This window comes from Lissotriton vulgaris, chromosome 2_1, assembly GCF_964263255.1.
Source record: "Lissotriton vulgaris chromosome 2_1, aLisVul1.2, whole genome shotgun sequence".
Classification (NCBI taxonomy): domain Eukaryota; kingdom Metazoa; phylum Chordata; class Amphibia; order Caudata; family Salamandridae; genus Lissotriton; species Lissotriton vulgaris.
The window spans coordinates 828,828,721-828,844,875 of NC_141687.1; the positions used below are offsets into that span (position 1 = coordinate 828,828,721).

General features: G+C 44.9%; 1 protein-coding gene across 2 annotated transcripts in view; it reads right to left on the reverse strand.

Annotated features, from left to right (window-relative positions):
• Positions 1 to 286: 286 nt before the first annotated feature.
• Positions 287 to 16,155, reverse strand: part of MCM3AP (minichromosome maintenance complex component 3 associated protein) — a 622,263-nt gene continuing 606,394 nt past the window's right edge. For both annotated transcript variants that reach the window (XM_086956240.1, XM_086956239.1), the window contains 2 exons: positions 10,512 to 10,656; positions 287 to 936 (listed from right to left, as the gene is read on the reverse strand). In XM_086956240.1, coding sequence (XP_086812366.1) covers positions 772 to 936; positions 10,512 to 10,656 — 310 coding nt within the window. In that variant the 3' untranslated portion in view covers positions 287 to 771. The remainder of the gene's footprint in view (positions 937 to 10,511; positions 10,657 to 16,155) is intronic.

Consider the following 16,155-nt stretch of genomic DNA (forward strand, 5'->3'; position numbering starts at 1 on the left):
CAGTGACCCACTTGGAGACATTTATACTTTGTTACCTCCCATATTCCAGTTTGTGCGCTAGCCGTGACTGATTGGATATATTAAATGCAGAAGTGGGTCATTCTTAAACTGTGAGCAGCAGGGCAAGTCTGAGGTATCCCAAAGTACTCATGAATTTTGCTCTTTAATTCGGCCTGTTGTGCCTAAACTTTTCAGCACTTATTCCAATCCCACTGTAATACAAACATGTTCCTGCTCCTGCTGCCAGCTTCTACCAGGAGAAACAAATTATTAGAGGTGCTCCAAATCAAAATTAGTACAAACATTTAATAGCAATAAAACACAGTAAACCAGATCAAACTGCAATAACACATGTCCAACTAACTCTGTGATCAGAGACTGTAAGGTAAGGAGACAGTCATTCCCTCTGTAAACACAGGGTAGAAGTATATTCTCCCATAAAAACAATCCTTACTGAGTCCGTTTCTCAACAATCGTACAGAAAGTAATGTAACCAGTGCGCTCAAGATTAAATGTCAACTTTCAGCAAAACAAAAAAAGGATTTTGCAGCTAAAAACAGTGATCTCCCTTTCCTCCAAGCTCTACTATTTCCTGTAGTGAAGTAACAAGCTTGAGGCTGCAAATCAATCGCGACACCACTTGAAAACAAATAAACTGTGTCCGTCATGTAGGTGCTCTTTACTGCACCTAAGAGATGGATGCTAATAGTTTCTGGTAAAGGAATTGCTGTTACTCTGGCTCCTGATCTTCTCTGCACAGATCTGGCCTATTCAGTTGTCCAGAACATCGATCAACGTTGAGAGGTGGAGGTCACAGGCCTTGTCCTGCTCTCTGCTGCTCTGGATGAGGTTCCTTAGCTTCTCCAGTCGCTCTGACAGGGAGATGAACGGCTCAGACACAAATCCTGTCCCCTCCTTTGGGCTCGCAGTGTGGTTCTGAAAAATGGAGATTGCATTTAAGAAAGTACTAGTAGGGGCATGAATAATGATACAGAAACCTGTTGAACATCTAAGAAATTGGGCTGTTAGTTGCAAAGAATTTGTTTTTTTTACATACGCACTACTAAATACTAAACATTCAATTACAAATATGTAGATTAGGTAGATCGAAATACCTTTTGGGACATCCGCCTATCACATTGCGCCGCAAGTGGGCCCTACACCCAAACAACCACAATACCCCCACCTATACCAGAATCAACCTCATAATAAAGAGGTGTCCTTTTAAATAAGGCAAGCCTACTGGCTTTGCCAAGGTGTCACCACATTAGTAAAAGCAACCACGTCATATTTCAACCTTCTAATGCTATTGAACTAGATGGGGCCAGTAGCCATATTTAAATGCATTCAATATGATAGACTTTGCATTGTCAACATCACCATTTTAAATAGCACATTTAAATTCAAAACGTGTTTAAGTCTATTTCCTTTACTATAGTTAGACTGACACTGCAGTCATAGGACCAACCACAGTGTGCCTCTACACTCCACAGCCCAAAAGCAAAAGCTGCAGCTATGGGACTGCTTAAAGCCAGTGAAAACGTCTCCCAGGGTCAGGGATTCAGTCCCATGGGAGAAGTATGGCTACTTTCATAAAACATTCATGGGGGGTCGGGGGCTGCTGCACCTCCAGCAGCCCTGCAAACACTATGACTTGTTGGTGGGAAGACTATGCACATTTTTGTCCCCACCCATCCTGTAGGGCAATATGGGGCTCTCCATGTTGGAGCCTTGAATATTTTATTAGCATGCTTCTCCCTCTGTGCAGCCTCGAGCCGCATGGCATTACCTTTTGTTTATTCTTTTTTTTTTTTTTTTATAAAAGTTGGTTTTTATAAAAGTTGTGTTTATTCTTTTTTACATGTGTCTTGGTCCCTCCCAGGATACCCACGTGCAGTAAAGGTTGTTAGGGGGCATGGGGGAAATCACAAGCAGTGGAGAAGTGTGGCTCAATGATTAGGCCGGCAGACCCTGATGCAGAGGTCTAGCCCGGGACCAGGGTTCAATTCCCCGCCTCGGCGGGTCTTGGGCTCAAAATTCCACAGACCTGATAACTCTCGCCTCAGTGCCTATTCCAATCATGGAGTCCCACTCTGCAACTCTGGGCAATAGGTTGCTTAATCTCCACAACGGCCCCCACAACGCTAAGGATGCCTGGCCTCCACCGTGGGGGTGCCCAGGAGCGGACGCCTCACAGGGAAAGCCAGGATGGGTTCCACAGCGGTATTCGTACAAGCGCCTTGAGACCCTTGCGGGTGAGTACTGCGCTATACAAGTATCAACTTTTACATTTATACCTTGCCAAATACTGTGTGCAGCCTCCATCCTCTGGACATCTCGCTCTGCTCCTGCCGACGGTACAGCCTTGCTTCTTGGTCCATGCCCACGGCAGGAGTAAGGCACACTCCCCTTCGAGGAGTGTGGGCAAGGTGACAAAGCTGGGGAGACCAAGCAACACTTTCTTGGATTGCCCTGGCACACTGAGTCATCAACACATACCTGCTTGCATTGGGCCAAGGGGGATGAGGTCTGCGGAGAGAAAAGGTGACTCAGAGAGGGCCCCACGCACACACACCCCCATCAATTATAAAAAAAAGTAAGATGTGCTGACGGCCAGGGGCTTGACTCCTCTCAGCAGTAAATTCTTTAAAATACGGCACAGCACCTTGTTGTGTGCTCTCTTTTGCCAATGTGGGGGGGCAGAGTTTTAGCTGCTAATTTTTCAGTCCCCCATAGTGCCAATCTCAAATAAGTTTGTTTTGTGCCTGGTGGCCAGTCTCAGTGGCCAGGAGCATTTCCTTCAGGTATTTTGGCTTCTAAAGGTGCTTTTTATGAGGAGATGGTTTGTCGAGGGCCACCCCCACGTGACCCGCCCTCTACTTGGCTCCTGGTACTTTTCTCCTGCTGGTGGGTGAATCTTGCACAGCCCCATCCACAACCAGTAAGCAAAACATCTTCCTTGCTGCACTCCCCAGAGCCTCCTGACTTCTTAAAGGGCACCTCTGCGGATCAACGATATCCAGGAACAGTCCACAGAAGTTTCCAGGGGAAATACCCAAGGTCCCCAGAAGGACCATTCCCACAATTGTTCCTTACGAGGAATTAGGGGTCCTGTGCGACAGTGGCTGGAGAGACCCATCCTACTCTGGGGAGTCAGCTGGAGTTAAAGTCCTTTAGTCCATCCTTGTAGGGCATGTGGTGACTTCACATTCCAACGTAGCATCCTTTTGCTATCATCGCTCCCATTTCCAGGGCCTTCTCCGCTGTCTCTCGCTTGTGCAGGGGCTTTTAAGTGGGAAGTGGAAAGTTGTAGAAGCCAGGCATCCCTGGCCAATCCTAAGATGCCACATTATCTCTTCACCCCTGCTCCAAACCTTCTGCAGGGAATTCTGGGAACAAACAATATAGTAAATTCAAGTTGTCAGTCAAAGAGCTCCCTTGAGTGCCTCAACTTCACCCCTTGATGACACCGAAGTTTTGGTGGAAAAGGACAAGACAGCTGAGGAGAGCGACTCCTGTGTTGGCTCCAGACATTTGGCCCCTCTCCTTTGTTCTACTGGGCCTGGGGTGTTCCAGCCCAGATGCAGGGTGACAAGCTCATTAACAGATGCAGATTTTGCCGCCACCCCTTCCTTTACCAGGAACTTTGTCAAGTACTGTTAATTGTTCTATACTGTGGGGAGGCCTTTGATCCCTCTTCTGAGTAGCAGCGTAATTAACGGCCAGTAGAGGGGGCAAAGGCCTGAAATCTGCCAGGCAAATCTTAAAGTGCCATAAGGTGTGTATATGGGAGCTGTAAATTAACGCTGGAGGTGCATGCCAATATCTAGTTTGGTACCCAGCTGGACAATCTAGGCTTAGCTTGAAACTACTTTAAGGCAGATTTTGCCTATACAGTATACATAATTTAAGCACAACAGACCTTCGGGACCCCCCGCATCAACAGTCGCCAGCCGCCAAGTAGCCACACACACCTACATAGAGGACCTACTCGCCACCCTCCCGTCTGCACACACCCTTCCTCCCCACTGACCCCAAACCAGTACCCCAGTTCAACGCCCAGGTTCTAAGTTAAGGATACTAGCCAGCAGCATGGATAACGTCATTAGGGGACAGGGAACGTTGCCCAATTACTTGGGCAGAATACTACGACCAAGCTATAGGCCTACAGGCATATCCCAGGACACATACGGAAGTCGTAGATGGCCTCGACATGTTTGTAACACCGGGACTGAAATGATAGTCAGTGGCAGTTAAGAAAGATAGTAACCACCAATGCCTAAACTGTCTCTGTCTACCTATGCATGCAACTCAAGAATGAAAATGTTTATGCTTCACTGAATATCAACGTGTTAAAACCTAATAAAAAAATCTAAACAAAAAAACAAGACCTTCGGTAAACACTACCGCCACACACTATGAATGCCCACTCATTAAGTGGCCGACCGCAGCCCAGTACCAATCTGTGAAGAAGCCCTCGTACAACAGGCTACCTGTGCGTAGATACCGGGTTGTGCAAGATGGTCGTCTAACATACACAGCCCGTACACGTGTGTGCTCACATGTTCATGTGTAACTAGCCCATAGTCTCTTATCCAAGCTGTGTAGCAGCAGTCTTATCATAAATGGCAGACAGTGGCAGATCATAAGCTCAGTCCAATTACCACGAGTTACCATGAGTGAGACTCAGTTAGTGAGACTCTCTCACAGTAAGGTCCTCAAACCGGGTATTCAAAAGCAAAAAATCCTGGGGGACTAAATAGGCGGATGCCATTTGCTACAGGATGTTATCAGCATAGAGGTGAGAGGAGAAAGGAAAGGATAAGATATCTCATAGGTTTTGGTGTATAGTTAGATGTGGAGACTGCTCAAAACGGGACCTTGTGTACACTGAAAGGTAGGGTACATAGTGAGGATGCGAAAAATGGAAAGAAAAACATTCAACTTGCTTTGCCTGTGATACCAAGAGTAATGGGAATAGCATGGTGGCATGTCTGACAGCATCAAAAACTACCGCTTGGTCCAGGAGTATTAGTTTAGGTGCAAGATGGTTATGACGAGTAGAGGTGATTAAACTGGCGAATTGAAGGAAGGCTGTTTAAGATGAATGGAGGGCTCTGAAGCTTGAATGAAGTGGATTTATGAAGTTGTGAATGGTGAGGTTTGAGGTAAGGTAGTTGAAAACAAGAAGTTGTAGGATTTTACAGACGAAAAGGAGCAGAGAGAATGAAAGATAAACGGTGGTGATTTTTTTCTATATAGGGGATATTGATTGGAAGCACTTAGGTTAACATTGGATATAAAGGTGTGGTTAAATAATGAGGTCCAACATGGTAGGACTCATGAAAAAAGAGCTAAGGGGTTTAAATGGTATGTGCACAAACGGGTCAGATTGTACATAGGAATTGGCGACAGTTAAGAGCATGGGAATCTCGTCGCTTAGCCTGAAAGATAGGAAATCAACTTAGTGAGAGGCTCAAGTAAGATTGAGGGGTTAGTCAACAGGTAATAGTAATAGTATTCATAATGGTTGTAAACTTGGTTGACACGAGACGTAGGAGGCAAAGTCTTAGAGAGGGGATGGAGTGATGGATGCACAGTATTGAGAGAAGAGTTTCATAGGGTGAACGCGTTTTTGAGGATGTGAACACAAACAGTAGATTTAGTTTTGCAAATGGTCATACTCTGGTGTGTTCACGGTTCTAGTTAGGCCATTCAAGGTGAGTTTCTACTCTTCCAGATGCTCACTGATTTTGGTTTTATGCTATTTGTGAAGGAGAACCCACATTTTTGTTTTTAAGGAATGGGTGCTGAGGGCAATCCAAGTTAATGGGTTCAGGACAGCAGGGCGAAAGTGCATAGAGGCTAGTGTTAGTTGAACGTCGATTAGCACTTTATCAATTTAATTGAAAGGCATGGCAGACTCAATATCATAATGGATTTGGTTTAGGAATGCCAGCAAGGTTTTAGGAGAGGTTTGGGTCGTTATTGCGGGTATGGAGGAAGAGATTTTATCTAACGTGTATGATATTGCGATCAATGTGATAGGTTAGTGGCGGGTGCAGAGTAAGTTTGGATCGTAGACACAGGAATTAGGTTAAATGGTCCTCCATCTGCGAGTGCATGTGGGCTGGGTGTTCAGAGAAGAATCTGGTAAATACATTTGATTGTTTCAGTTAAGACTGTGATGGCCGAGAATGATTATGGGGTTAAAGGTGACAGCAAATGACTGGTGATGTTTATATCATTGAAGAAGGAACTGATAAATCCTGGCTATAACATGAGTGTTGAACATGGCAGTGAGGTCTAGTGTTGGAGTAGGTTAGGTTGAGAGACCTTTTCTGAGAAGGCTGACTCCTCTCCCGTTCCACTTGTTTTGTACTGTGCATCAAAAGGTAGCTGTTTGTTTTGGGGACAATCTATGTCTGTGTCTGTGAATTATAAGGAAAGGAGTGTTAAAGTGCTCAATGATGTATAGAGATAGTGTGGTACGGTTTTATTATGTATACAGGGGTAGCAAATAGGCCTCTGGGGCCAGACACAACCAAGATCACCTAGTAGTTAATACCTCGCATTAGTGCAACAGGAGGTTTTAGGGAAGTGTGGATGTCAACAACTAAGGGAGAGGGAAGAGCTACATAAGCACCCCCTTGCTGGCCACGTCAGTGAGGCAGCAGTGGTCCATGGTGTGACTTGCTTTTAAGTTTGGAGCTTTGTCAGAATGCACAATAGAACTTTCTTGCTGAGTTAACCAATCAGTTTCTAGGTTTTGCATTGTCAATATTGTTTAACTTGGGAGTCTTCGCAGAATTACTCATGTAATATATGAACAAAAGCAGATTGTCGAGTATTGGGCGAGGGAGGTGGCAGCGGCAATGTGAAGGAGGCTGGGCTTCCACAAAGCAAAATCAATCTAAATGCTGCTTGGTAAACGTTTGTTTTGGTGATTAACAGCGGATGCACCCTGCTAGCTTAGTAACAAACAGCAAGGCCTTCCTAAAAATGTAAGTGTCTAAAAACTATTTAAGGTCTTTACATTTCCATCCCAATTTAATAATCAGGAACAAAATATGATGTGTAAAAATTAAGAAAATCAGATCTAGGGATCAGGAGGATTGTAAAAACATAAACCCTTTCACAGGAAACGATGGGAAAAGTCAACATCAATAATAGTTAATGGGGTGTGCTAGAGCAGGACCTATTTTGAACAAGGTAACCCACAGCCTCCTTCACCCTCATTTCGTGAGGTCCAAGGAAGCCCTGCATAGGCACAATGAAGCACGCTTGGACACAATCTGGTGGTTCACCACAATAAAAACGTATTGAGGACAGGGGCCTAGCCACTAGTCGCAGCCAACCATGGGTGTAGCGTGGTTGGGCATGATCGGCTGTTAATCTTAGTAGTTCTTACAAGCAAAATGTTTTACATTCAGGCTTAAAATTGTTGAGGCTGTGAATAAGTAGGGGGCCATCTTGAGATGGGAAGCTGCAGTAGACATGGCTCCACGAGGCTACATATTCATCTGACTCAGTCTACTAACTTCATGGCCAAATGTTCAGAGAGGGACACCACCACTCAATTGTAGCTGGATACATGAAAAATTTCTGAGTCTCAAATTTATGTTAAAGCTCTCTGAAGTCTTTCTTGGTACTCCAAATATTTCCAAATTTTCAAGGAAGGCTACTTGGACAGGTTTAAGTTGCTGGAAGGCTCGGACACCAATTCAATCCAGGCCCCAATTCCTAGAATTTGTAAGAAGCAGCTTCAACTGATTAAATCCACATGGTATTCTTTATAGATACATGAGAGAATATTTCCTGAGCAGGCTGTGGAAATATTCACTTGCAACTGGTGTACTCATTCTCTGGCAGATAAATACAGATTCCTCTGTCTCCAGCACATTTTCGGTGACAATTAGGACAGAATTTAAACACAGTGTTCTTCATTATCCTCAAAATGGTATTAAAGAAACCCGAAGATAACAAGGCCCAAACAGTCATTTGCTGAACTGGTTGAAGGGCAGAGGAAAAACTTGGCTTATGAAAGCTGCAATCCAATTACGATGCCCATCTTCAGTGCTGTGGCTTCTCTTTATTAAATTCTTAAACTGTAACATAGGTTCTTGGTGAAACTGTTGCATCTTCTCCTGCTACTGAACGGGTCAGCGGACAAAATAATCTAAAATTGTGGTAATGTATTGGGCCATTGTCCTCTTCGCTATTGAAAAGTGTGCTGAGCAGTAGTCACTTGTCCCGGGCTGCCTTCGCCACAAAACTATGTAGGGCTGGTGACACCTTCTCTTTATCGCCAAATGATGTGGACTAGGGGGAGTGAGATAGCCGGATCTGCTACAACTTCTGATTTACTACTCCAAATAAGGAGCTTATGCAACTGCAAGGTTTCCGGGTCCTCTTCCTCCCCTTTTTTGTTTACAGTTAAATTGGTCTGAGATAGCAGATAACTAAGCATTTGTGTCAAACTGGAAAGCAGGCAGGAGCATGTTACCTACACGGGGCAGCGAGAGGTGTCAATTAGGTGGGTTCCTTCCCTTGATGAAAGTGTGACAACAGAGAGACACTCCTGCTTGCACTCCAGTTTCAGACAAATGCTTTGTGAAACTTGAGACATGTAGCGTGTGCACCTACAAAGTGACAAGTAAGGTTATTATAATATGTATGAACTTATTTTGATCCCTCTTTAACCATAATAAGTAGGAAGAGGTGGAGGAAAAAGTGGGATCTTAAGTCCTGAGGAAGGCCGAACGACCCCTTGAGGGCGACTGACAACGGTGGAACCCTGTTAATGCAGGAAGGAGGGATGAAAGAGCACTAATTACCCCCATTTCTTCTCCATCTGTGAGTTTTTACCCCTATCCTGAGAGTTCCATAATAAAGATTGTTTAGGTCATTTTAATCTCCCCTTTATTACTTTGTTCTGCTGAGTAGATATATGTATGTGTGTATGTATTGTCTCCCCATACCCCTTTGCTCCATCCCAGGCATTGGTCGGCGCAGGGATGTTGTTGCAGCCCTATGATGAAGCATGCCACTAGTAGTGGGTGAGGACACATTTAAAAAGCTTGCATTTTTTCCTACGTGATATTCTTACCCTTTTAGAATATTAAAATGTCCTACTTTTCCTTTCTGTGTGCAAAAGATTTCATATTCAGAGGATGAAAAATTAGATGTACCTCTCTCTCCTTTTGTGTGTGTTGCACTATTTGGTACCTTTTCGTCTTCCACTGGAGGGGTAAATTTTACCTCCCGTTAAAAGAATACAAAAGCTGGTATTTGGGGACAGAGCAGCCAGACCCGCTGTTAACTCTATTAGGCCTTCTCCACTATCAGTTCTCCAAGGAGGGTTGAGATCCCTGTTGCTAAAAATGCACTGAATCAGCAGTCAACCTGCCTTTGGCAATGTGAGTAGGGTCAGCAGAGTATATTTCCTTCCCCAACCCATAGGTAAAGCAGGAGTAAGCAGTATTCCCCTGCCATTGGATAATATGGAGGAGTATACAAAACACCACCTCACCTTGAAGCAAGGTAGAATGTACAAACTCACCGCTACCATTGGATATTTGCCTACCATTTGGTGGCAGGGCATCAAATTATTCCCCCCTGCCACTAAGTTAGTTGGTGGACACAAAATACCACTTTAAATCCTGGGGCAAGAAAGAGGGGGTGGGGATGAGACATAATACCAGTGACAAGGAGGGAGGACAGAAAATATCCCCTCCATTAAGACCGGGGAATGAAATACTCACGCCAGGAAGGGGAGGGCACCTTAAAATACTGCCCCCTTTGCCCAGGAGGATATCTCACACACTCTTGAGCAAGGTAGGGGTTTACAGAAACAAACAAACTAATCTGGATGGTGGGCAGGTTTTGAAACATTCATTTTCACTCCCCACTCTTGGGCAAGACACGGGTGGATATGTAACTCCTTATAGAACCTCAGGAGCATCTAGGGAGAGAAGAAAAATAAACTGCTCTGCCCTGTGGGCAAGTCAACGTGTGTTTGGAAAGCAGATGGGAAAAGACAATGTTCCCATGGGAGGGCTGGGGATATTTATTATTTATTTACTTTTATCACCAGCATTGCAAGGGCCTTCCACTGTCAGAATGAATGTGATTCAGGTGCTAGAAGGGCTGCTGAAGACAATGTTCACAGAGGATCACCAACACCACCACACACCTTGTGGAAGACCGTGTTTAATACATTTGTATTACATTGGCTCACACAGCAAGTACTGACCAATTCAAAACTATTGTAAGTATTGCCCTCTGTGGGATCTGTTTGTCCTTGTAAACAAAAGCAGACTGTACAAAAGTAATAGGGACGAAGTATGTGGAAGACATCCGATAGGATACTAGTAAGAGTGTTTTTGTCAATAGGACCTACGAGTGAGGAATTACAGATGCTACTGGCTACACTCAAAAGTCCATAAAGGAAAACTGCTCCCGGGACCGGTGGCTACTTTCAGACAGATAAGGGAAAACACCATGCTTACCTGGGATTTTGTTGGTGGTCGTCCCAGAGTTTCAATAGATTCCGGGGTAGAGACGATTGTCTGTGGGATGTAGAGCGGGAATGTAGAGACACCAGAGTCTACTGTCGGGTCTTCAGTCAACCATCGATGCAGCTGATCCTCAAATCTACAGAAAATCACACGGCTTTAGTGGCATCACCCAAAGCAGGACAGGACATACGGAGCAGTAAAATACCCATAGAAGGCAGACAGATGGAGAGGCAGAAGAAGAAATTAGTTTGCCCCTTGAACAAGTGAACAGTGGTAAACAATAGACCTCAGTTGATAATGAGCAGTTCTCAGCTTAGTAGGTTAACCTACTCAAGGGAAGAGGGCCCAGAAGGTAGGTTATATTAATTCCAGATTTTAAAGATATCCCCCTACTATCCATCTATTGGCAACTAAGCTAAATGAATCTCACGTACATAATCAACGATTATCTTGAAAATGTGGTATGGATCTGGCTCTCCTGGACCTACATTCAATGACCCTAGTCAACCTTGTTTAAGCCAGACTCTCTCCTGTAATGCCCAACACCGCACCACCATACTCCCACTCACAGTTGAAGTCAACTAGTATTGTCCACTAACACCCTAGACAATCATCAGAAAATACAAACATAATCTTAAGATCTGGCAACTGAGACTCATTTAAAAAAAAATGTAAGTCGTGTTTAAAACAGCTTAACAATTGCATATAATTGTAATGGAACAGTATGGGTGCTTCTTATCAAGCAGGTGTACTTAGAACAGGCATAGACCAACATAAGAAAATAGGACTCCTATTGACATAAAAATGTCTGATTGGCTATGTATTATTGTAAGATTAAAACACTGCAAAAAAAAGCAGGACTAAAAGAACAATAAATTAAAAAAATCTGAACAATGGATAGAAAGTAGCATTGGCACAGTAAATAATTGGTGCACCATTCTTGGCACAGTAATTCATTTTAGGTGGATGCACACAGGTGATGAGGAACAATTCCATAAATCACAGTGATATAGATCTAAGGACTGAAGTGGGCTGATACACTTCCCCATTCTATGGTGCTCAGAAGCAAAATATGAATGGCAGTTGAAGAGACCAATGGATGAAGAGGGCTAACATAAAGCCCCTCTGTGTCTGTATATATGTATTTAGGAAATTTATTTATGAATTAAGGCTAGCAAACAACCAAAGCTTACACAAAGTCAGACCTATAAATAGCTACACATGAAGAAAAATGTACATGCTAATTAGTGGACCTGCAAATGCAGTGTCTACAATCTTTCGGCAGACAAAAAACTAGAGCTGGATTGAAGAAACCGCAAACTGCGCCAGTCTGTACCTCGGCGTATCTTTAATAAGATGCAAATCGTGCAGACCCAGGCAGTACGCAATATTACAATCAATGTGGTGCCCCGGGGCAGCAGCGAACGCCTGTCTGCCATGGGTGAATCACATTAGTGAAACGGGGAGCAACTGTTTGAATAAACTGCTCGGTCTTTCACAGTGCAGGAGGCACCAGCCTGCTTTTCATAAGGGGACAGAAGTCCCCTGCACCCAGGTGCAGTGAGTGACTCACCTGCCAGCAGGGAGGTGTCTGAGGAGTCTATGGAACCACCTTTAACCCATCCAGAGAGAAGCCCTAAGGTGGTACACACCTCCACACAAATAAGGGAACACCCCTTGAGAATCACACTGGTGCTATGGTATATTTATGCCACTGTGGCCCGTGTTACAGAAGGGGCTGCAAGTAGCCCTTTCTAAAATGTTAGCGCCCAAAAGGTACAGAAAGCAGTGCACTTTATCTAATACACCCCTAGTGCTACACCTCTGAATGGTGCTTCAAAACATTACTGACAGAACAGATGCTGTGGGTTGGTGTTCCACACACAGAATTCTTACAAACTGAGAGATTTCCCACCTAAGCATTTGTGCTTGGTAGGGTGAAGTGGATGTGTGTTTTGGGTGGCTGAGAGAAGTTGTATAGAGAACTGATATGGATGTTCTAGATGGAACAGTTAGGAAGCATATTGGGAGGCAGCATCGTGTGCACTTTGCATAAGTTATAAGGCCAAGCACATAAGTTAAAGCACTGTTTGGTGGGGGTCAATACAAGGACTTCAGTTTAAGTGTACGTTAGTCAGATCATTTAAAGGTGAAAGGCAAGTAATGCCACAAAGTTCTACAACAGGCGTCACCTCTGAGCGCTGACATCAGTTTATAACAAGGCATTCCTTGCCCTTAGACACAGAGGGTTAGTAACAGATTGTGAACTAAGACAGTGTGCAGAATCGAACCTGGAAATTTAGTAACACACAGATGCCCCCTCCACAGAACTGGGAGAATGATGAAATGAACATGGTTTTGCTATTCTGTTCCTGCAATTGTTTTATGTAAGTTAGCATTTGCGGCACCATTTTATGTTTAGCCGCCATTTTGAATCATGCCATTAGCTACTTTTTTTTTTAATAACATACTTTATTTCAAGACCAGTGTATCAAATCCAGTGAAATGAATATTACAGTAGGATGGTCATTTTATATTTACAGTAAGGACAACATACATGTTTCATGTATGAACCATAGTACATAGAAAATTAGATGGTATCCGTAGGCAATTTGAGGAGCAGATCATTGCAACTGTGACATATAAATGTGCATCATAAAGTTGTTACATATCCTATTAACATGAATAAACAAATCCAACCTAGTCCCCACCCTCCCTAACCCTCCCACCATCCCACTCCTGGTCGATCGGTGTCCTCAGTGTCTATTGTGACCTAAAACGAAAAGAGGTGTACTAACATTGTATTGCCTGGGGGTCCACTGTGAACCCGGAATATAACGTACCGGTCAGAGGCCTGGAACCTATTGTGTGAGGGTCGCAACCTTAAATCTGTGGGGTCATGGGGTTGGGGTATCTGGCAGGGGTAGAAAGTCAAGTGATTCGAACTCATGCAGCATGACCTCCCATTCTATCGAGATGGGTTGTTTTCGGAGCCCCTTCTCTTCCTCCCTCCGTAGGGCTGCCCCTTCTGCCTTTCCCCATTGAATCATGCCATCCAGCCAGCTGGATATCGCTGGACACCTGGGGGATTTCCACCTCATGGTGAGTGCTCTTATTGCTAATATGAGGGCCAAGTCTAGGAATCTCAGTCGTACCTTCTGGACTTTAGAGCGTCTGCGAAGGCCCATAAGGCAGTTTAGGGCGTTGTCCGATATAGGGATTTGTGTGACCTCACTCAGGGATTGACAAACTCCCACCCAATAGCCTTGAAGGCGGGGACAGGACCACAGCATGTGAAGGAAGACCGCTTCATCCCCTTTACAGCGGGGGCAGCAATGTGAACAGTCTGTGAACATGTGATGGACCAGTTTGAGGGTGAGGTATGATCTTTGAAGGATCATAGTCTGAATAAACTTTAATTTGGCATTACGGGAAACTCTTTTCGGGTGTTCTAGCATGCACTGCCATGCCTTATCAGTGATTTCTGTGGTCGAATCCTCAGACCACTGTGCTCTAAGTGAAGTAAGTGTGGTTGCAGCATGTGTCTGTATACCTGTATATAACCAATGAACCAGGTGTCCACCATTCCCCATGTAGTATAAGAGATGTACCAAGTTGTGCTGTGGGGGTTCGCTGCGCTGCGGGCCCATGTGTTCTTTATGTAGTGGGATACAGTGGCATGCAGTAAGTATAATCTTGTTGGTGCGCCCATAGCCTGTAGGAAGAAGTCGTGGTCAAGCAAGTTACCGTCACCAAAGAACGCCCAGACGTCCTCCACTCCTGCCTCTATCCACCCATGCATCCTGGACTTTGTGAGCCGGCCCTGTGGGGTGGGGATGCCCAAGAGGGGGATGTTCATCGAGTAGGGGGCTGCCTGAGAGGTATAGGATAATGCCTTCTTCCAGCATTGCAGGGGAGTCTTCAGTAAGGAGGGGCTGTCTGCAGGAATTTTGGCCTTAGGCAAAAGCCGGGAGGGTAGCATGCCCCGGTCCAACTCCCTAGAGGTGTACCCGATTTCCTTTAAATTCTTCTCCGCTGTCCAGAAAGACAGCCATTGGAGCTGACTAGCATAGTAATAGGCTCTAAAGTCAAGAACTCCCAGGCCACCACCACTGGTCTCCAGTTGTAGTTTCCGGAGGCTGATTCGTCTACGGCCCTTACCCCAGATAAGATCTATCTGTATGGTGTTAAATGTATTAAAGATGGGCTGTGGGATTATGATAGGTAAGTTCACAAAGTAGTATAATAGGCGAGGGAGCATCACCATCTTAGAGATGGCAATACGCCCCATCACTGACAGCGGCAGGGAGGTCCAGACGGTCGCACTTGCTCGGAGGGATGTTATGGCTCGCATTATATTACCTTCTATTTGATCCACCTGAGTTCTATAGACTTGAACACCTAAGTATTTAAAGGTGGTGGGGGCCACCGGCAAGGCATAGTTGCCAAACCGCAGGTTGTCTAAATATTGTACATCCCTGAAAAGGAAGGGCACCGATTATTCTGGATTTATAGCCAGGCCTGAGAGACGTTCGAAAGTGGAGAAAGTGTCCGGCAGGGGAGTATTCTCGGCCGTCAAGTCACGTAGATACAAGAAGATGTTGTCCGCATAGATGGAAGTTAGGTGGGTCACACCATCGATAGGTATGCCCAGCTGGTCTGCCGACCTTCTCAGTGTTATTGCCGAGGCTTCCAGTGAAAGAACGAACAATAATGGGGATAGCGGGAACCCCTGTCGCGTGCCCCTGTGAATTGTATATTGATCGGGGATGTAATAACCTGTACAAGCTTGGGCTGTGGGGGACGTATACAGGAGGCGTACCCAATTAAGATATGTGTCTGGGAACCCAAATCTTTGAAGAGTCAAACATAAATTCCCAGGAGAGAGAATCGAATGCCTGACTAAGGTCTAGTGCTATGCAACCCGCGGTCTGATAAGTATGTGGAGTGGCCTGCATTACATAACAAAGTTGTCTGGTGTTGAGAGACGTGCTAGGGGTCGGTAGGAATCCACACTGGTCAATATGTATAAGTGTATTGAGATAGGGCTGTATGCGATTGGCAAGAGCTTTACTTAAGATTTTGTATTCAGTCGCAAGCAGGGAGAGGTGTGTAATTTGGTAAGTCTAAGCTATTACGTCCGGGTTTGGGAAGAGATGTGACCAGTGCTTGCATGGTGGAGTGAGGTAGATGGCCAGCCTCAAAGGCAGCTTTATATACTGATTCTAATGTAGGTACTAGGGCTTCTGAGTACGTGTGATAAAATTCAATAGGTAATCCGTCTATCCCAGAAAGCTTTGTTGCGATTTAGACCTTTTATCACAGCTCCAATTTCTTGTTGGGTTATGGGGCCATCTATTCCTTTTTGTATCTCATCGGATAACTCCGGAATGGGCAAATCCTGCAGAAGTCCAGTATAGCGGAGTGTTCTACAGGTGGGGGTGCAGTGTAAAGCTTATTCAGGTACTCCTGAAAGGCTGAATTGATTTCTCGTTGGGTATGGGCGATATGACTAGCAGGTGTACGAATCGTTATGATCGGAGGATCGGGTCTGTCCCGGACTATGGGGGCCAGCAGTGTGCCTGACCTGTCTGCCTCAGTGTGTTTGCGTTGCAGGAACGCCCTGTGATCAATT